The 22,194-nt window shown below is 39.7% G+C and overlaps 1 protein-coding gene and 1 pseudogene across 3 annotated transcripts in view; both read right to left on the minus strand.

The window, feature by feature from the left end:
- Window positions 1–18,348, minus strand: part of MRPS14 (mitochondrial ribosomal protein S14) — a 29,350-nt gene extending 11,002 nt beyond the window's left edge. For 2 of the 3 annotated variants that reach the window (XR_008663662.1, XM_055319421.1), the window contains exons 1-2: window positions 17,682–18,155; window positions 7,655–7,813 (exon numbers count right to left, since the gene is read on the minus strand). Coding sequence is in view for 2 of the 3 variants with exons in the window: in XM_055319421.1 (XP_055175396.1) it covers window positions 7,655–7,813; window positions 17,682–17,750 (228 nt within the window). In the remaining variant the exon portion in view is untranslated. Of the gene's footprint in view, window positions 1–7,654; window positions 7,814–17,681; window positions 18,156–18,286 lie in introns of those variants that run through there. The other variant, XM_055319422.1, reaches the window with a different exon arrangement.
- Window positions 4,537–5,440, minus strand: LOC129506009 (swi5-dependent recombination DNA repair protein 1 homolog; annotated as a pseudogene).
- Window positions 18,349–22,194: the final 3,846 nt, after the last annotated feature.

Consider the following 22,194-nt stretch of genomic DNA (forward strand, 5'->3'; position numbering starts at 1 on the left):
TTTAATGATTTAAAAAAAATTTGGAGGGGGGGGTAAAGGGGGAGAAGGGGAAAGAGACTCCCAAGCAGGCTCCATGTCCAGCAAGGAGCCTGGGATGGAGCTTGATCACATAACCTTGAGATCATGACCCAAGCTGGAAATCAAAAGACAGACACTTAACCAATTGAGACACTGAGGCACCCTAGTATTAATTCACCTTTAAATGTTTCATGGAACTCACTCATGAAGCCATATGGTCCTGGGCTTTTCTTCACTGAATAGTTTCTGATTACTAATTCAATAGCATTATTCATTATTGGTCAGTTCAGATTTTCTATTTCTCGTCCATTTAGTCATTTTTGGCTGTATATTTCTAGGAATTTATCCATTTCTTTTGGGTTATCCAATTTGTTGGCATATAATGGCTCATATCAGTTTCTTATGATACTTTGTATTTCTGTAGTATCAGCTGTAATGTTTCCTTTTTCATTTCTGATTTTGAGTTATTTAGCTAACGATTTGTCAATTTTGTCTATCTTTTTAAAACATCAGCTTAGTTTCACTGATCCTTAGTGTTTTTCTAGTCTCTATTTCATTTATTTCTGCTTTTATTCTTTGTTATTTCTTTTCTTTCCCTTTTTCTTTAAGTAAGCTCTATGCCCAATGTGGGGCTTGAATTCATGAGTTGCATGTTCTACCAACTGAGCCAGCCAGGTGCCCCTGTTATTTCCTTTCTTTTGCTAACTTGGGCTTACTTACTTTGCTCTTCTTTTTTCTAGTTCCTTAAGGTATAAAGTTAGGTTATTTCCCATTTGACTTATCAGTCATGAAAACGTGAAACCTCTGGGATACAGATCAAATAAGAGGGAATGTGATTTGAGAGGAGGCTGCAGAAGGGTAACAGAGCCCTGACACCTATGGTAAAGATTCTGACTGCTGGAGAAGTGAAGATGAGAGATCAGATGAGATTTACATTTTTAAAAGATCATTTGCAATATAGAGAATGAATCTAGTAAGGACAAAAGTGGTTGAGATGGAGGAAAAAGAGATTATTGCAGAAGCTTGCATTAAGGATTTCTCAGCAGAGATTTTTTCTTATATATGTGCATATTAATGTGTGTGATTATATTCACTCAAATATGACAAGTATGACTGACCCTCCGCCAGACTTTGAGAAAGCACATTAATTACTCTAACATAGTACATAAATTAATGTATATGAAAGCCACTATATTAACTCAAACTATTAAGCATTAAAGAGTATTTCCTCAATCGGAAAAGGACAATCATCATATGGTTTCACTCATATGTAGAATGTAAGACATAGTGAAAGGGATTATAAGGGAAAGGAGGGGAACTGAATGGGAAAAATTAGAGAGGGAGACAAACCATGAGAGACTCCACAAAGGGTTGTGGAAGGGAGGTGGGCGGGGGACTGGGGTAACTGGTGATGGGCACTGAGGAGGACACTTGATGGGATGAGCACTGGGTGTTGGCAAATCAAACAAATAAAAAGAAATGTAAAAAAAAAAAAAAGTATGCCCTAGGTATTTTATTCTTTTTGGTATAATTGTAAATGGGACTGTTTTCTTAATTTCTTCTTCTTCCTACTTCATTATTAATGTTTGGAATTAGAACAGATTCTGTATATTAATTTTATATCTTGCACCTTTATTAGAATCATTTATCAGTTCTAATAGTTCTTTGGTGGAGTCATTTGGGTTTTTAAAAATATTTTATTTATTTTAGAGAGAGAGAGAAAGCATGTGCACACAAATGAGCGGAGGGAGAAGAAGGGCAGGGAGAAGGAGAGAGAGAATCTCTCAAGTAGATCCCTTGCCAAGTGTGGAGCCCGACGCAGGGCTCAATCTCACTCCCTGAGATCATGAACTGAGCTGAAACCAAGAGGGGTTCCTTAACCAACTGTGCCACCCAGGTGCCCCAGGGTTTTCTATGTATAGTATCAGGTCATCTGCAAACAATGACAATTTTACTTTACCAATTTTGATGACTTTTCTTTTCCTTGTGTGACTGCTACAGTTAAGAGTTCCAGTACCATACTGAATAAAAGTAGTGAAAGTGGACATTTTTGTCTTATTTCCAAATTTACTGGAAAAGCTTTCAATTTTTCACCATTAGTATTATGTTAGCTGTAAATGACCTTCATTTACATTATATAAATGACCTTCTCATTAATTTCAGGTATGTTCCCCTTAAATCCAGTTTGTTGAGTTTCATCATGAATGGCTGTTGTATTTTGTCAAATACATCTACTGAGATGATCATATGGGTTTTATTCTTTGTGGGTAGTCTGATTTGCCAAAAGTGAACTACCCTTGCGTCCCTGAAATAAATCTCTTTGATTGTGGAGAATGATCCTTTGAAATGGCTTTGCTTTTTTTAGGATTTTTTTTTTTTTTACCTATGATCATCAGAGATTTTGGCCTGTGGTTTTCTTTTTTTGTAGTGTCCCTGTCTGCTTTTGGTATTGGGTAATGGGGGACATGTGAATGAATCTGAAAGTTTTCCTTCCTCTTTTATTTACTGAAGTAGTTTGAAAAGAATAGATATTAGCTCTTCTTTAAATGTGTGGGAGAATTCACCTGTGAATACATCTGATCCTGGAATTTTGTTTGTTGGGAGCTTTATTACCAATTCAATTTCAATGCTAGTAATACGTCTGTTCAGATTTTCTATTTCTTCCTGATTTGGTTTTGGGAAATTGCAGATTGCTAGGAATTCACCTATTTCTTCTAGGCTGTCCAATTTGCTGGTATATAAGTTTCCAAATATTCTCTTATAATCAATTATATTTCTGTGGTATCGGTTATTTCCTCTCCTTTATTTATTTCATTCCTTACTTCTTCTTGATAAGCCTGGCTGTTTATCAATTTTGTTTATCTTTCCAAAGAACCAGCTTTCTATCATTGTTCTTCTCTGTTCTTTTTTTCCATGTCTATTTCGTTTATTTCTGTTCTGATCATTATTATTTCCTTCCATCTACTAGCTTGGAGATTTGTTAGTTGTTTTCTGGCTCCTCTAAGTGTTAGGTTAGGTCAGTTATTTGAGATTTTTCTTAATTCTTAAGGTAGGCCTGTATGACTCTAAACTTCCCTCCCAGAAATACTTTTGCTGTGTCCGGAAGATTTTAGCCTACACTATTTTCATTTGGCTCCATGTCTTTATTAATTTTCTCTGATTTCATCCTGATTCATTTGTTGCTTAGTGTCATGTTGTTTATCCTCCAAGAGTTTGTGGGTTTTTTCTTCTTACAATTATTTCTAGGTTCATACTGTTGTGATCAGAAACGATGTTTGATATGAGTTCAATCATCTTAAGCTTTTTGAGACTTTGTTTTATGACCTTACATGTGATCTATCCTAGAGAATGTTCCCTATGTACTTGAAAAGAATGTGTATTCTGCTGTTTTTGGATGGAATGTTCTGTATATATCTGTTAGATCTGGTCTAATGTATCATTCAAAGACACAGTTTCCTTATTGATTTTCTGTCTGGATGATCTACATTTTACTGTCAATCTCTCTCTTTATATCTATTAATAGTTTTGTTTTACTGTCAATCTCTCTCTTTATATCTATTAATATTTGCTTTATGTATTTAGGTGGTCCTATGTTGGGTACAGAGATTTGCAATTGTTATATCCTCTTATTGGATCGATCCATTTATTATTACATAATGCCCTTCTTGGTCTCTTGCTACAGTCTTTGTTCTAAAGTCTTTTGTTTGTTTGTTTGCTTGGACATACGAACAAGTTTAATTACCTGCTACACCATCCAGATGGAAATACATGGGAAATGGATGAAAACAAGGTTCATAAACTTAGGAGACAGGCATGCATTTTTAGACCATTTTAGGTTTAGACATTTACCAGACTATTTTTGAATATTTAGAAGATTTTTTTTTTTTACCACAATAAGCAAAACCATATATTAAAATGGACTTCCAGGGACCCCTGGGTGGCGCAGCGGTTTGGCGCCTGCCTTTGGCCCAGGGCGCGATCCTGGAGACCCAGGATCGAATCCCACGTCGGGCTCCCGGTGCATGGAGCCTGCTTCTCCCTCTGCCTATGTCTCTGCCTCTCTCTCTCTCTCTCTCTCTCTCTCTCTCTGACTATCAGAAATAAATAAAAAAATAAATAAATAAATAAAAAAAATTAAAAAAAAAATAAATAAAAAATAAAATGGACTTCCAGAGGTGCCTGGCTGGCTCAGTCAAAGCAGTATGTGTTTCTTGATCTCCAGATCGTGCGTTCAAGCCCCACACTGGGTGTAAAGATTACTTAAATAAGTAAAACTGTAAAAAAAAAAACAAAAAACAAAAACCTGACTTCCAGAAATGGCCATCTTTTTTTTCTTTAACCTAAGTTTCTTTTCACATTTCTTTAAATGTCAAGTTTTCTTTGTGGCAAATTTATCCAAAATACTAAATTTCCACTGTAAAACTTATTTTATAGTTATATAAGAGTGCCCTAAATTGATGTTCATCAAGGTATCTAAGCCCTAATGGTTTCTACCTTCCTTTTAAAATGTATTATGTTTTAAGTTGTCATTCTCAGAAATAGCAGAGAAAAAAATTATGAATTAAACACCCATAAATTCATCTTCATTTCTGTTATAGTGTAGCAATTTATCATCTAACCCATAGTGGTCTATCAACTGAGTAAGGCTGGATTTCTTCTCCTCAAACATAGCTGATACAACTCATAAAGCAATAGGTGGCTCCAGCTTCTCTACTTCTTTATTAACAACTATAACAGGACAATCTTTGAGCTGTAAATTTTTTACCAGTTTTAGCCTCTGAAGACGGTGTTCTTTCTCCTCAATCTGCTTGTCCAACTTTGCTTTTTCTTCACTTAATCCTCGTTTGGGAAGATCATTTACAATGTCACTTTGAAGATCACTGCAAGCCTCAGTATCAAGTGATTCAGTTTCACATGCACTGATTTTCTTTTCTTTTTTTTTTTTTTTTTACTTTTTTTTATTTCTAAGTAATCTCTATGCCCAATGTGGGACTCAAACTTTCAACCCTGACATCAAGAGTCGCATGGTCTATCAACTGAGCTACCTAGGCCCTGCACTGACATTCTTGAAGGTATTTTTCAAATAAATTTCTTCAAATTCACTATCTGTGTGTTTAAAATTTTCTCGAAATACCAAACAGTTTTCTTCTATCGAAGATGCTGGTTTCTCTGAAAACATCTCATCATTTCTTCATTCTCTATGTTAAGCATTTTACCACACTGTAACAGGAATTAAATGAAGATCTAGTTTTCCTTAAGCATTCTCTAAGGGCTGCACTCATAGCTTGTTTTCTTGAACTACTCCCCATATGGGAGACAGTGGATTGGCATAGTCCTGAGGAGTGCTAGCTAAAATCACAGCTGAGTCGGATGGGCTTTCCATCTTGAAAATGAAACCTTGGTGACCCTCTTCCACTGCCATTCCCAGAGTGCAGAAAACACACCTCAAGTATTATTAGCCTGGCTTTTTTTGTTTTTCACTCCTATTTGCAGGGTTTACGTTTTTCCATCTGATCACTTTCAGTCTGTATATACCTTTACGTCTTGAAGTGAGTCTTGGGTAAACAGCATGTAGATGGGTCTTATTTTTTTATCCAGTCACTCTATGTCTTTTGATTGGAGCATCAGTCCATTCACATTTAAGTAATTATTGATAGGTACAGACTTACTACCAGTTTGTTAATTGTGTCCTTATTGTGTTTGGTTTTTTTCTTCTTTTGCTCTCTTCCCTTGGGGTTTGATATTTAGTCTTATGCTTGAATTTCTTTCACTTTATTTTTTATGTATCTACTTCAACTTCTTCATTTGTAGTTACTCTTGGGTTATATATAACATCTCGTGTATAACAGTCTATGTTATATTGATTGTAGCTTAAGTTCGAACTAAAAGCAGTAAATTCTTACCCTCCATGTTTTATAGATATGATGGTTTTATATCTTCTTATTTTGTGTATCCTTAGACTAACTTTCATTGGTAAAACTGATTTTACTACCTTAGTTTTTATGTTTTAACCTCCATATTGGCTTTATAAGTGATCAATTTACTACCTTTATTATGTTTGCCAATTTAACCAAGGAGGTGAAAAATTCTATATTCTGAAAACTCTAAGACACTGATGAAAGAAACTGAAGACAACACAAAAAATGGAAAGATATCCCATGGTCATGGATTGGAAGAATTAATATTATTAACATGTCCATATTACCCAAAACAATCTACAGATTCAGTGCCATCCCTATCAAAATACCAACAGCATTTTTCATAGAACTAGAACAAATAATACTAAAATTTGTTTGGAACCACAGAAGACCCTGAAGAGCCAAAGCAATCCTGAGAAACAGTGAAGTTGGAGGTATCCCAATCTCAGATTTCAAGATATACTACAAAGCTCTAACAATCAAAACAGGATGGTACTGGCACAAAAACAGACACAACTGGAAGCCCAAAAATGAATCCACGTTTAAATGGTCAATTAATCTATGAGAAAGGATGCAAGAACGCACAGTGAGGAAAAGAGTCTTTTCGGTAAATGGTGTTGGGTAAACTGGACAGCTACCTGCAAAGGAATGAAACTGAACCATTTACTTATACCATATACAAAAATAAACTTAATATGGATTAAAGACCTAAATGTAAGACTTGCAACCAGATTACTCCGAGAAAATAAAGGCAGTAATCTCTTGGATATCAAACACAAAAAGGCAACCTACTGAATGGGAGAAGACCTGTACAAACAATACATCTGATAAAGGGTTAACATTCAAAGTATATAAAGAACTTATACAACTCAATACCAAAAAGGCAAATAATCCAATTAAAAAATAGGCAGAGGACTTGAATAGACATTTTTTCAAAGAAGACATAAAGATTATAGATGGCCAACAGACACAGAAAAGATGCTCAACATCACTAATGATCAGGGAAATGAAAACCAAAACCACAATGAGGTATCACCTTACAACTTTCAGAATGGGTAAAATCAAATGCTGGCAAGGATGTAGAGATCTGAAATCATGACCTGAGCTGACGTCAGGAGTCCAACGCTTAATTAGAGCCACCCAGGTGCCCCAATAAGACTCCTGAATGCAGGTATTTTATGTCACCAGTTAGGCACAGGACCTTATGCTTCAGGAAGTCAAATAGGGTTGACATCCTCTTATTCAAGTTAAGAGTAGAAGAAAGTAAACCTAGATGGGAAGCCACTTCAGCACACAGAGGTGGGCAAAGGAGTTCAGAGAGACAGGCTAGGAGCTGCCCTAGGAGAGGAACAGGTTAGGCCAGGCAGGAGGCAGATGGCCTCCCTCAAGCATCAGCAAAACCTCCCAATGCCTTGACAGTTCAAAGAGTTGGAAGTAGGGGAGAAAGAGAGATCTTAGGTCAAAATAACTGCCCAATCTGTGTGCTTACCAGTACATTCTAAGGGTCATCTAATGAAACAGTTAAAAGGTGAGTTAAGAATGAATATTCTCTTTAATCTGAAACTCACCAAAATCACTTCAAGGGTATTAATTTATGTTAACAAGAAGAATTTGATATTCTCCAGAAATTATATTGTCACTAAGTCACAACAGTTTCAACAGTACTCTGATTTGAGAATGATCTTGTGGCAGAAAGGGGCTCATCCTAATAGGCTCACCTGAAGATCTTTTGGCAAGATGGTATTCTTTCTGAGTGAATTGATCCGTAGCCTCTCATCTGCATATTCATAGGCCATTTTTCGTCTCTTCACATCACGCAACATTTTCCAGTCCACATAATAACCTCGAACTTGGCCTGAAGCTGATGAAGGAACCATCTAAATAACAAGGAACAAGGTGAAGGATAGTGACATCCACGCTCTGCCAGTGTCTCTCATCCTGTGATCCCTTTTATTGACTATGACCTAATACTTTTTTTTCTAATAACTTTGGATCACTTTAAAGATTTTATTTTTTTTTTAAGATTTTATTTATTTATGCATGAGACACACACACAGAGAGAGAGAGGCAGAGAGAGAAGCAGGCTCCACGCAGGGAGCCCGACGTGGGCCTCAATCCCGGGTCTCCAGGACCCCAACCCGGGCTGAAGGTGGCGCTAAACCGCTGCGCCACCAGGGCTGCCCAAGATTTTATTTTTTATTTATGTATTTGCAGAGCACAAGCAGGGGGAACAGCAGAAGGAGAAGCAGCAGCAGACTCCTCACTGAGCAGGGAGCCTAAAGCAGGGCTTGATCCCAGGATCATGGCAGAAACTTAACTGAGATTCCCAGGTGCCCCTGGATCACTTTAATAATGTAAACTAGTGGACAACTCAAAATAAATTACTTCCACAAAAGTACATTAATCCAAATGGTGGTAATTAATAATGCCAAAAAGGTGTGTTGGAGAAATTTTTTAAAAAATTTATTTAAATTCAATTAACATACAGTGTATTATTAGTTTCAGAGGTAGAGTTCAGTGATTCATTAGTTGCATATAACACCCAGTGCTCATTATTACAACACGTGCCCTCCTTAATGCCCATCACCCACTCACCTCACTTCCTCCCCCCTCCAGTGACCCTCAGTTTGTTTTCTATAGTCTCTTATGGTTCATCTTCCTCTGATTTCATCTTATTTTATTTTTCCCTCCCTTCCCCTGTGTTGTTTCTTAAATTCCACGAGTGAAATTATAACTGTCTGACTGACTTACTCCACTTAGCAGAATACCCTCTAGTTCCAACCACATTGTTGCAAATGTTAATAGTTCATTTATTGATGGCTGAATAATACTCCATCACACACACACACACACACACACACGGTAAATAGCTAGTAATGCAATTGCTGGGTCATAGGGTAGGTCTATTTTTAACTTTTTTTAAAAAACATTTTAAAATTTATTTATTCATGAAAGACACAGAGAAAGAGGCAGAGACATAGGCAGAGGGGGAAGCAAGCTCCCTGCAGGGAGCCTGAAGCAGGACTCAATCCCAGGACCCCAGGATCACGACCCAACCCAAAGGCAGACACTCAACCAATGAGCCACCCAGGTGCTCCTATTTTTAAGTTTCTGAGGAATCTCCATACTGTTTGCCAGAGGGGCTGTACCAGCTCTCATTCCCACCAGGAGTATAAGAGGGTTCCCTTGTTAGATTTTTAATATAATTCTGTTGGATCTTTACTTAGGCTAATAGTTATATGGTTCAAAAACCAAAAAAAGTATATAAAAAAGAAAAACAGTGCAGACTCTCTCCCACCTTATCCCTTACCCAATGACCACTGCTCTACCTTCAATGGTATCCACTGTTACTAGATCTTGTGTATCCTTCCAGATACCTACACACACACACACACACACACACACACACACACACACACACACTCTATTTCCCAGGTTTCATGTCCTCCTCCCTTTTTCCTCATTTAACAATATATTTTGGAGAGCTTTCATATCCACATGTTAAAAAATGTCTCCATTTTCTTTAGGCTGCATATTCCACTGTCCATGCAGTGGACTTGACAAGGTTCAGGGCACACTACCTCAAAATATGGCACCTTGATATACTATTTCAGGCAAAAGGAATCTGAAACACAACAGGTAAAGACTTTCTAACCTCCCCCCGAAGCAGGTGGTAAGACCCTCAGGTGAGACGTGCCTCCCTACACTTAAAGGGGCTTACGGCAGGGGGTGGGGGGTGGGGGGTGGGGGGTGTTGGTCAGCCTTACCATTGAAGATGGAGGGATGCCAAGAGGAATGTGAAGGAACAGGCCTTGGCAATCCCTGAGTTTACCACACTCAGCTCATATTCCTTCTCTTATCACATTTCCCCAAAACTTAGCACTTCACCAGACCTAGCGTAAATATTCAGGTTAAACCACGTCTTCCAGTCATCATTGCCTTATGAAGGCTCACTGTCATGTAACACATATTTGTATGCTTTTCTCCTGTTCATGTCTTTTGTTACAGGAGCCCCAGCTGAGAACATAGAAGAAAAGAAGGAAATTTTCTCCTCCTCACAGATGCATCATTTAATCAGTCTGTGACCTCCTCGTGGACATCTAGATCACATCTCATCATTTATCATTCAAAACAATGCTGCACTGAATAACCTCCTACATATATTATTTTACATTCATCCCTTTAGATCAGCAAGATACATTCTTGGAAGCAGAATGCTGGGGTAAAGGGTACTTTGAAATTATCACTGAGCTAATATTTTTAGCACAAATTGTCCTGTAATAAAACAATACATTTCTCACGGTCACGTTTACTTGCTAAAAAATAAAACCACAGGGCCAAAATGGCATCACTTAGGTCGGGTCCTCAAACAAGAGTTTAATACCTAATCTACTCACAGTTTCAACCTCCCTCAGAAAAGTAGTCTTATCTGACTAGTCAAGAACTTTCTGATGGGTGCCAGTAAGTACCACATAGGCCAGTCCCCCAAAGGAAGATGAGGCCATCTGCTTAAGATCTCCTGTTCTTATGTATTTATTTTAGATTTAAAGATTTATTTATTTTTACAGAGAGGAGTGGAATGGGGAAAAGAGTTTTAAGCAGAATCCACACAGTGTGGAGTCCAGCATAGGGCTCAAATCCACAACCCTGAGATCACAACCTGAGCCAAAACCAAGGGTCGGATGCTCAACTGACTGCCACGTGCCCCCAACACTCATTTTTTAAAACAAATTTATTTTAGGGATGCTCAATGGTTGAGTGTCTGCCTTGGGCTCAGGGCATGATCCTGGGATCTGGGATGGAGTCCTGCACTGGGCTCCTTGCGGGGAGCTTGCTTCTCCCTTTGCCTGTGCCTCTGCTTCTCTGTGTCTTTCGTGAATAAATAAAATCTTTAAAAACCAAATACATTTTAATCTTAACCAGCTTGACCACATATTAAAATTCCTTTTCAAAGATTCCTTTTCCACAAACCCTCTATTGCTCTTTTTTTCCTCTGTATTCCAGTTTTGTCCTTTTTTTCTTTAAACAACCAGTCTCATTTTAGGACAAAATTAAATTTTTTCCCTTTAACAAAAAAATTCATCTCTATTCCTCATACTTTCCTGAAAACATCCTATTTTCTTGACATATGGAAATGTTTCCTTTTTTAGTAGTTTTAATTACATACATTTAAACTTTTTACCTTAGAAACTTTAATTCATACTAAAAACTAAGAAGCGGGCAGCCCCGGTGGCTTAGCGGTTTAGCGCCGCCTTCAGCCCAGGGCATGATCCTGGAGACCAGGGATTGAGTCCCATGTCGGGCTTCCTGCATGGAGCCTGCTTCTCCCTCTGCCTGTCTCTCTCTCTCTCTCTCTCCCTGTCTCTAATAAATAAATTAAAAACCTTTAAAAAAATTAAAAAAAGAAAACTAAGAAGCAATTGTGAATGGAGTGTTAACCACCATTCCTTAAATTTGCCAAGTTATGAATACATTTCATACTACGTAGAAGCATATGTGTCCCTTTTAAAATTTTTTTCTTGTAGTATTAACACATCTAAATCTCTTTTAGTTTCTTTGTAGTAGGAATCCAAAATAGATAAACCTATGTTTAGTAATGTTTTAGTGTTTTGTCTTATTCTATGTATTTAATGAATTTAACTTAACTCATCATTTAACTTAGTAAAACTTTAAGAGCCTGATGCAGGACTTGATCTCAGGACTCTGGGATCATGACCTGAGCTAAAGGCAGGCATTGAACTGACTGAACCACCCAGGTGCCCCCAGGAAAGAGTTTTAATATCAAAAGCTGTTACCAGGGCACTTGGGTGACTCAATTGCTTAAGCGTCAGGCTTGCTTTCAGCTCAGGTTATGATCTCAGGGTCCTGAGACTGAGTTCTGTGTGGGGCTTAATGCTCAGTGGGGAGTCTGCTTCAGATTCTCTCTCCCTCTCAATGAACAAGTAAATCTTAAAAAAAAAAAAAAAAAAAAAAAGGCTGGTACGAAATGAGGATCTGGTTTTCCCTCTGCTAAAAGGACAGTTTTCTTGGACTTTCAGCCTGCTTTAATTGTCAGATTAATACTGACAATTTTTTTTTTACCTTTTAAGTTTCATAATGATCTGTGATCCTATTTAGGCAACTGCTTTTGGAGATTTTTAATAAACTTCCCAAAATCAAATTTAGATGAAGCCTTTGGCCTGGAGTATCCTAAAATATTGGTTAATTAAAATGTAAATTAGAAAAAAAAAAAGGAGACAAGAAAAAATATGTAAATTACATGAGAAGCACTGTCAAGGAAGTAATACTAAGTCTTTATATTGTAAGATTGTGGCACATGTGCCTGAAGTCCATTCGGCTTCTGCAAAAATGGACTCTCACTACCAAACCTTCCATTTGTGTGTCCTTGTCACATGACAACAGTTGGCCCCTACATTGGAGATATTAAGATGGCTCAAAAATCACTGTCAACAAATAGGACTACAGGAAACCCAAAACAGCCATGTGGCTCTTCTCTGCTCCCTGTCAAACCCTGATTTTCAGTTTTTGCATTCCTTCACCCTCCATGACACATTTAAGATGACTCGAACTATGGACAGACATTAGTGTGGAGACTTCTTTCAAATTACAAAAACTGTTTACTAGTAATGTCCAATCTGTGTAGGCCACAATCCTGGAAAAATCCTGTTTGTGCTCCCAGAGGCTTCATACCTCCTTCTGGGCCCTTTGAACACTTGCAGCTGGATTTCATTTAACTGCCACTTAGCATGGGCAATCAATATGTTCCTGTAATTTTAAGTGTTTTCTGATTGGACTGAAGCTTTCCCTGGCTGCAAAGCTGATGCCCCCCACAACAGCAAAGAAATGGTTAGAAGTGTGTTTCCATGATCTCCAAGGACCAAAGTGCATCCCCTTCACTAGGTAAATCATACAAACATTAACAAAAACCTTGCAAACGTTTTGGAATTTTTTTTTTAAGATTTTATTCATTTATTCATGAGAGAGAGAGAAAGAGAGAGAGAGGCAGAGACACAGGCAGAGGGAGAAGCAGGCTCCATGGTGGGACTTGATCCTGGGACTCCATGATCATGCCCTGGGCCAAAGGCGGCGCCAAACTGCCCAGCCACCCAGGTTGCCCACGTTTTGGAATTCTATCTACATATGACATTCTGCTGATCTCTTGTTGTCTTATGCTAGTATGGCGAGCTACTATAAATCTTTAATACCTTAAGCTAAACTCTATAATCAATATGTACATAAAGCTTTCTGTGAACCCCAGTTCAAAGGATCCTATTGGTTACAGTCTGGAAGCTGAGAATTGGGCATTTTGAAAACATCATCAGAGAAAAATAGTTCTCGAGCCCCACTGGTAAAGACCTTACCCAAGTGCTCCTGACCACTAACACTGCTGCAAAACCAAAAGATATTAGGCCATGGATACACACAGCCAAAAAACCACTCCACCTGACACCTGGCCTATACAGATGCTTCAGACTTCTAAATCAGATTGACAAAGAGAAGTAACTGGCATTGCAACAGACTACATCCACCCAAGACTTCATACAACAAACATAAAACCAGCTCTCCTTTTCCTTTCCTTTAATCTGGTACCCCCTGGAAAGATTAATGTCCTCATTAACGTCCCAGGCCCTTGTGAAGAGGGGGTAACCTCTTATTTCAGGCTAGGAGAAAATCTAACTGTGCTCTTGACTTTTCATAAGCAAAATAAAACATCTTATTGGTCAATTTCCCTGAATTCACATCGTTGAGTTAAAAAGGACCTACCAGGAGGCTTTCATGACTCAGGATTTATTTGACAGGTCCATATTTCTCTGATTGGGATAAACATAAATGAGGCTATGATCAAGAACTGCTCCTTAATTCTTAAAATTATTGCAAAATCTGTTACTAAAGCAGTAACAGCCCAATAAAGATCCTGAGACTCCCTAGCCAAAGTTGTCCTTGATAATAAAATAGCTCTCAATTATCTTTTATCTGAACAAGGTGTCAGTCCTTATGGCCACCACCACCTGCTGTGCCTGGATTAACGCTTGTGAGGAGGATGAAACTCAATTACATAAAATCACAGAACAAGTCATTTGGCTTAAAAAGGCTGCTCCTTCCCAGGGTCTTTCTTTGACTTATTGAATTTTGATTCATTTGGCTCTTGGGGACCATAGCTCTTTAACATATTCCATATATCAGGAATTATCTTGCTTATAGTAATCATAACAGCTTCCCTCGTGCGTTGTATTCTCTCAAAAGTTATTAATGCATGTTCACGGCTGCTAACCACCAAGCAAATGATCTCCCTAAGACCTGAAACATCTGGGGGCGCCTGGCTGGCTCAGTCGGTAGAACATGCAACTCGATCTTAGGGTTGTAAGTTTGAGTCCCACGTCAGGCATAGAGATAACTTTAAAAATTTTTTAAATTAGGAAAAAAAATTGAAACATCTAAGGAACAAAGAAAATGACCAACTTAAAAAACTGAACCTAAAGCCATGATCTGTGAATATCCCAGAGGTTAAGCCAAACATCACGACCTATAGAAATCACACACAGAGGAATAACAAAAACTGCTAGAACTTGAAGTTGGTTACTGGGTGATGCTAATGCCTTCAATTCTTTTTTTTTTTTTTTTAAGATTTTATTTGTTATTCATAAGAGACACACAGAGAGAGGCAGAGATATAAGCAGTGGGAGAAGCAGGCTCCCTAACAGGGAGCCTGATGCAGGTTGAGATCCCAGGACCCCGGGACCATGCCCTGAGCCACCCAGGCACCCCTAGTGCCTTCGATTCTGATCACATTTCTGTCAAGCTGAAAGTCTGACCAGAAGGTGGTAATTATAAGAGAAAAACCACAGGCCCAAAATGGCATCATTTAGGCCAAGACCTCAGGCCAAAGCTTAATACCTAATGTACCCCTGGTTTCAACCTCCCCCAGAAAAAGCACTCTTCAGTCTTCACTGGTCAGTCAGGAATTTTCTGATGGGCACCAATAAGTGCCCCACAGGTCCTCCATCCCCCAAAGGAAGATGAAGTAGTCTGCATGAGAAGATCACTGTTCATTCCCTCTAAGGGGAAGTGATATTGCCTGGAACAATCCTTTTCTTTTGCTAATAACTTTCTTGCCCCACCCTCTTTCCTATAAAAACCTCCATTTTGTACAGTTCCTGAGAGCTCCCCTCTACTTGCTAGATGGGAGGGTTCCTGATTCCAACATCAATTAATAAAACCAATTAGATCTTCAAATTTACTCAGTCCGATTTTTTAATTTAGTGCAGGCATAGATTATATAGGCCACCAAAATTCAAGTCTCTCCCAAATCAGAGCAAACATTACATGTTAATTAAATTTCAGCTATGAAGGGACACCTGGGTGACACAGCTGGTTAAGCATCCGACCCTTGGTTTGGACTCAGGTTGTAATCTCAGGGTGGTGAGATCAAGCCTGGAATCGGGCTCCTCATTCAGTGTAGAATCTGCTTGGTATTCTCTCCCTTTGCCCTCCCCTTCGAACTCACACTCTCTCCTTTCTACAAGAAAGAAATCAATCTTAAAAAAAAATTTTAACTATGGAAATGATGACTTCCAATAAAAGCTCTTTATAGAATATACGTACAGCATTATACAGAATATAAATCGAAAATGAGATTACTAGAACGCCAATATTTTTTCAATCTATTAATAAAAGATAAACTGAATGCATTCAATGCTAACAGGGGTAAGACAACAATTCTACAATCACCCTTGAAAATGAAACAAGCACAGTGGAATTCCAATATTGATTTGACACATGACTAAGTTAAATGAATACCATGGTTACTGGGGCTGGAAACAACTATCACGGAAAAAGGGGCTTTAGCAAAGCTTTGAAAGGACTGACAGGATTTTTGATATAGCTGCAGGGGCGGGTGGGCGGGTTGGGGTACAGGACAGTGGGAGAGAAGCTGAAGTTTGTTCAACCCAAACAGGAAAATAAACAAGATAGACTCCTAAGACCAGGGGAGATCATTCTGGCTGGAAGAAACAATTTGTGTTGAAGGGCAACTCATGGTTCAAATCAAACTGAAAGTTAAGGAAACTTAGAAAACAAAATTAAACATTTCCTTTCTTTTCCAAACTATTCCTAATCAACCTCTCTAACCATCTCTGAACAGGTTTCTATCTATTTTTAAACGTCTTTCTTTCTTTTTTTTTTTTATCTTTTTTTTTTTCTGGCTAGAAAAGAAATACACTCTTAAAACATTTATTGGTCTATTACATTATTTCTTCTGAGAATGTTTTACGTCCTTTGCCTACATTTATAGTATCAATATTTTATCGGTTTCAAACACTGCTATATACATTAAGATTGTATTCTATTCTGTACACATCCTCTTCTGCCCCCCAGTCTGTCTTTACCTCCCAAAATGCTTTCACTGGGCCCTCAACTCCTGCTCTACAGTCATCAAAATCATCTAAATCCTCAACTTCCCTTAACATCCTCAGAGTTTTGCTCCAGCTGAATCCTGAATCCCTCCTGCTGGCTTTCCCTGTAGTTTTTTTCTCCCGTGAATGGCCACGGAGGTGGGAGAAATGTATTTCTTGCTCTTCAGGGAAGCTCCCAAACTTTTCTTCCTGAAAGCAAGCTTTGACTCTTGCTTTTGGTTTGTACCTTTCACCACCCCTCAACTCCTGCACTCATCTACCACAGCCCTTCCCTTTCATTTTCACTGAATCTAGATCCTGGTTCACTGTCACTCTTCAATATTCTTGTCCTAATTCCTGGTGATCTCAGTATACACAAAATTATCTCCTGATAAATTTCCTCAAACTCCTCTCCTCCAGTGATTTTTGATACTCCCTTCCATGCCCTGGGTTTTTTACTACCAGTAAGTGGAAACTTTCCATTACCTCAGTTTTGTGTGTCTCATTCTCTATCACTTCTGTCTGGCTTGCTCCTTCAAACAGTCCAATACCAAGCCCTATGAGGTTTTTAATTCATTGATTGTACCACCTTTTCACTCTCAGCTTTGATTTCCTGTTTCCCCCTTACCCAGCCTAAATTCCACAGTGTGTAAATACAATGTTGTATCTCATACAATCTCAACTCCCTCCACTCTGATATAGCAGCCGCTAACCACATACTGCTTCTGAACACCTGAAATGTAACCAGTGCAAATGGGGAATGTAATTCATAATTTTATTTAATTTTAATTCATTAAAAATTTAAACTGAAGCAGCTGTAAATGTCAAGCAACTTTACTGTCTTGGTAGGACTACATTTTCCATCTTCATGGTGGAAAATGTGGCATTCAAACGGAGATGTGCTGTAAGGAAAACTCCAACTGGATTCTGAAAATCTAGTATGACAAAACAATGTAAATATCTCATAAGTCATTTTCATAGGTTACATACTGAAGTGATATTTTGGATATACTGGCTTCAAAATATTTTATTCAAATTAATTTCAAGTTTCTTTTTACTTTAACATAGCTACTAGAGTATTTTAAGTTACATATAGAGCTGGCATTATATTCCTGTTGGACAACACAACCACAGATGATGACCTGTCCATGTTCCTAAGGTCAAACAGTGGAACTTGAGACTCACCACCTGTTACCTGCACAAGGGTACAGGTCCAGCAATCCCCCCCCCCCCCCCCCCCGGTTACAGGATCTTTCCCGTTAACACAAAGACAGGCAGTTACTTCCGACACGTGGAAAAACATGCACACAAAACGCCCACTCTTAACCCACCTCTCCTTCCCGTAGCTACTGACCAATGGGTTTCTGCTCCCCTGGCAGCAAAATATCTGCAAAGATTTGTCTATACTCGTAGCCTCTCCCATTTCTTTCCTCTCGTCCACTCTCTCGAACACTTTGGCCCGCACCACGCCACCGAAACTGCTGTGATGAAGGCTCCAACGACTCCCACGCTGCTAAATCCGACAGCCAGGTCTCAGCCCCTTTGGCCCGTCAACTTTGCGCACAGACCCTGCTCCCTGCCACGCTGTCCTCGCCTGTTTCTGCGCCACCGGTCTCCGGGCTTTCCCTCTCCCTCGCTCAACTCTCGTCAAGTCTCCTTTGCTCTCCTCGGAACGCTGGAGTCCCTGGGGGTCACAGTCCACCGACACCCCCCAACCCCCACCTTCTCTTCTCCGCCTGCTCTCACTTCTAAATCGGCGGCAATCCGCAGCTTTCAACGCCGGGCCGTTACGGGCTTACGAACACCAAATTTGCACCTGCGCGGCTCGGAGACCTCCCCTGGGACGACTCCGCACTGGACCCTACGGGCGGCAGAGTAGTAGTAGGGGACCCGCGGGTTTGGGGGTTCAGTAGGGAGGGCGGGGCGGGCGGGGCACGGGGCTAAGGGAGCGCGCCTGACCTGCCGGACGGTCCGCAGCAGAGAGCCCAGCATGGAGGCCGCCATGTTGTCTGCCGCAAACGCCGAGGCGCCGGAGTATTTATTGACTGCTCTTTACGACGAGGACGCGAGGGGCGGGGCCCGGGGCGCAGGGGGCGGGGCGGAGGGCGGGCCGTTAGCCTATGGCAGGAAGGCTCACTTATTGGCTTTGCGTTCTCGCGGTATTTCACGAAACGAGCTAATTACAAACCCGGGAGCGGGGCTCTGACGCGGAGGGTGCCGTCGGCTGTCTTCGCGTGTTGCTGTTTTTTCTTCAGCTTTTCGATACTTTTCAAGTATCTTTGCCCCTACCTACCTCCTCTCCTCGGCTCCCCAGACCTACCTTCGTCACCAAGTTCTCTTCTCCTGGTTCTCGGTCTCGCCGAGCCTGCTCCTCCTCCTGTGCCCTCCATCCAGGTTAGGATGCTATTGCCCATGAACCTAGACTTCTTGCCAACCCCTCCTCCTCTGTAATTCCTCCTGTAGACTTTGCAGATCCTTTCTGTCCACTATAATGGCGATAATGATTGTATAGATAATGGCAATGATAAAGACAGTTCCAGTTTATATGTCTGGGATTTTTATATACATTAAAACACTTTTTTTCCTTTTTGCGGGGGGGGGATTGTTGTCATTTACTTTGTTTTTTTTTAAGATTCTATTTATTTATGAGAGACACAGAGAGAGGCAGAGACACAGGCAGAGGGAGAAGCAGGCTCCCTGCGGAGAACCCGATGTGGGACTCGATCCCGGGACCCTGGCAGAAGGCAGATGCTCAACCACTGAGCCACCCAGGCACCCATTGATCTCAGGGTCATGAGTTTCAGCCCCATGTTTTACTTGAATAAAATTTTTTTAAAAGGCTGTTTTCAGACTGTAATACGGGGAACTTTTATGTCCTCTACACAGCAGATGTCCTTGTCTGGAATGAACACTTTGAGGGGGTCCTTACCTTTGGGTGTAAGGCTGGTACCCCCTACCCACAGTTCTGGCAGGAGAGTACCAAGGCGTGTTGCAGTACCTTGGCAAACACCTGTATCTTAGATGTGCTGATGGAGGAAGGAGATCCCCATGTGCTATTCACATCTTCTGGGAAGGAAGCGGAATGTCGACTCCCTGCTTTAAAGGTTCAGGTTTTTTGGAACATAGTTAATGGACAGGGGAGGAACTGACTGAGGCCAACTGGCAGCAAAAAAAACATGAGTCCCTGTCACGGTAGAATCAGAAAATCCCTGACCATGTCATCAGGAAAATCCCTGACCGTGTCAGGTAAGGGTGGATTCCTACTGTTAGCCCATGGGATGCCTTTCTCTCCCCACAACTGAGAGTCATCTGTAGTCCGCTCACAAAACGAGTGAGCCAGTTTTGTGTACAGTGGCCTTTTGCTTCCTTTCTGAAACAAGAGTTCTGAAAGCATCCTTAAGCCACATTGGTAACTTTAAAAGAAATTGTAGTAGAATATATACAATATAAAATTCCCCATTTAATCTTTAAGCGGTATTTAAATTCATTTATTTGTTTGTTTATTTATTTATTTAGTCCAGTTCAGTGGTATTAAGTACATTCACATTGTTGTGCAACCACCACCACCATTCATCTCTAGAACTTTTTCACCCTCCCAACGGGAAACCCTGTACCCATTAAACAATAACTTTCTATCTTCCCCCACCGCCATCCCCTGGCAACCACTATTCTGCTTTCATCTCTACAAATTTGACTACTCAACCTACCTCATGTAAGTGGAAGCATACAGTTGTCCTTTCGTGACTGGCTTCTTTCACTTAAGAGAATGTCAAGTTTCATCGATGTTGTAGCATGTGCCTGTACTTCATTACCTTTTATAGCTGAATAATAGTTCATTGTATGGGTAGACCCCATTTTGTTTCTCCAGTCATCTGTTGATGGACATTTGCTTGGCTTGCACACATTGGATATTGTGAATAATGCTACTATGAACATGTATGTACAAATATCTTATATAGCATTTGTATCTTATCAGACTGTTCTTTTTTCTTTTAAACTTTTTTAAAATATTTTTTTCTAAAGATTTTATTTCTTTATCTATGAGAGACACACAGAGAGAGGCAGAGACACAGGCAGAGGGAGAAGCAGGCTCCATGCAGGGAGCCCGACGTGGGACTCGATCCCAGGACTCCAGGATCATTCCCGGGGCTGACGGGAGGCGCTCAACCACTGAGCCACTCAGGCGTCCCCGTTCTTCACTTTAAGAAGAGATTAAAGCAATTTAATGGCTAGTAAGATAGGCAGCTTTCAGTAAAAGGAGACTCCAGGGTTTTCTTTAATTGATAGTCTTGGTTTTGTAAAACAGCCTAAGATTTTTCCTCCAATGCCCCTTCCTCCATTAGTGTGTCTGGCAACTTTGCAAGGCTAAAGAAAGCTCACTTAACCTTGAGTTTTCCTAAGAAGTCCATGATTCTCTGTGGCCATTTGACAGAATATGGGGGAGGCTGTTGGCCTTACTGCTCTGGAATTCTAGGATCAGAAGAACCATCATCATTCACTCATTTATTCATTCAGTAAGTATATATGAAGTGCCTATTATGTACCCTTATTGTGTATTGTGTATGTGTATGTGCATGTGAAGTGGGGTAACAGAAGAAAATCCTGACATTCTGATGGAAGGAATTTCCTTCAACTGGAAATTACAGATTTAGATATTGGTGGAGATAATCACAATTGTTAGTTATATTGCTTTTGCTTTTTCTGTATAATCTTTCTTTTAGAGGCTAGAAGGTACTTTTTATTTAATTTTTTAAAAGATTCTATTATTTTATTCATGAGAAACACAGAGAGAGAGGCAGAGACATAGGCAGAGGGAGAAGCAGGCTCCCTTCAGGGAGCACGCGTTCAACCACGGAGCCACCCAGGCATCCCTAGGAGGTACTTTTTAGATGGATAGATAAAAATTTAATTGTTAAGTATTTTGAGATTTGACTGTGAGAAAGTATTCTAGTCATGATGTTGATTCTAGGCCTAATAACAAGAACCGTTGTATGGATGATGAAATTGAGGCACAGAGAGGTTAGGTGACATGCTAAGCTCACAGAGCTAGGCGCCAGACCCAGGGGTCTTAATCCTCACCCCACACTGTCCTCTGGAGGAGCACCAGCTCAAGGACAAAGGCTCAAGGACAAAGGCTCAAGGACTGCTGTTATGGAATCCTTACTTGTAAAACATATCAATTGGTTGATGTACAGATTTCATGCAATTTCAATCAAAACTTCCAATGAGGTGGGGGTGAGGGACTTCCAATGCATTTTTTTTTCTTAACAAAATAATTCTTAAATATGTGTAAAAGAATAACTCGGATGGGAATGAGGTAGAAGGCTATGCAATTTTTGAAAAGGAAAATAACAAAGAGCCTTCCTTGCTCTACTAGATATTACAATGCTATATACTATAAAGCCATAGTGATTAAACTAGTGAGGGACTAGGGCCAAAGTCAACAGACAAGTAAAGGAACTAAAACCAGGTAGGCCAAAAAGAAATCCCAGTGTAATTACAATTTGGTTATATATTAAAGGAAGTGTAACAGTCATTGAGCAAATGGTAGTAGAACAACTAGTTAAAGATTCAAGAAAAATTTGTTTCTTTTTTTTTTTAATTTGTTTCTTTAAAGATTTTACTTTTGTTTAAGTCATCTCTACACCCAGCATGGGGCTCAAACTCATGAACCCAAGATCAAAAGTCACATGCTGTATCGACTGAGCCAGCCAGGTACCCCAGGAAAGCAAGCTTTAATTATATCTTTGCTTGCTTTATGTAGATTAAGGAGTTAAATGCTAACAAAGCTTTAAAAACAGAAGAAGAAAACATAGATTAATATCTTTTTAGACTTAAAACCCAGTAGACAATCCTCAATGTCTAAT

Source organism: Nyctereutes procyonoides, unplaced genomic scaffold, assembly GCF_905146905.1.
Source record: "Nyctereutes procyonoides isolate TBG_1078 unplaced genomic scaffold, NYPRO_anot_genome, whole genome shotgun sequence".
In the NCBI taxonomy this organism is placed as follows: domain Eukaryota; kingdom Metazoa; phylum Chordata; class Mammalia; order Carnivora; family Canidae; genus Nyctereutes; species Nyctereutes procyonoides.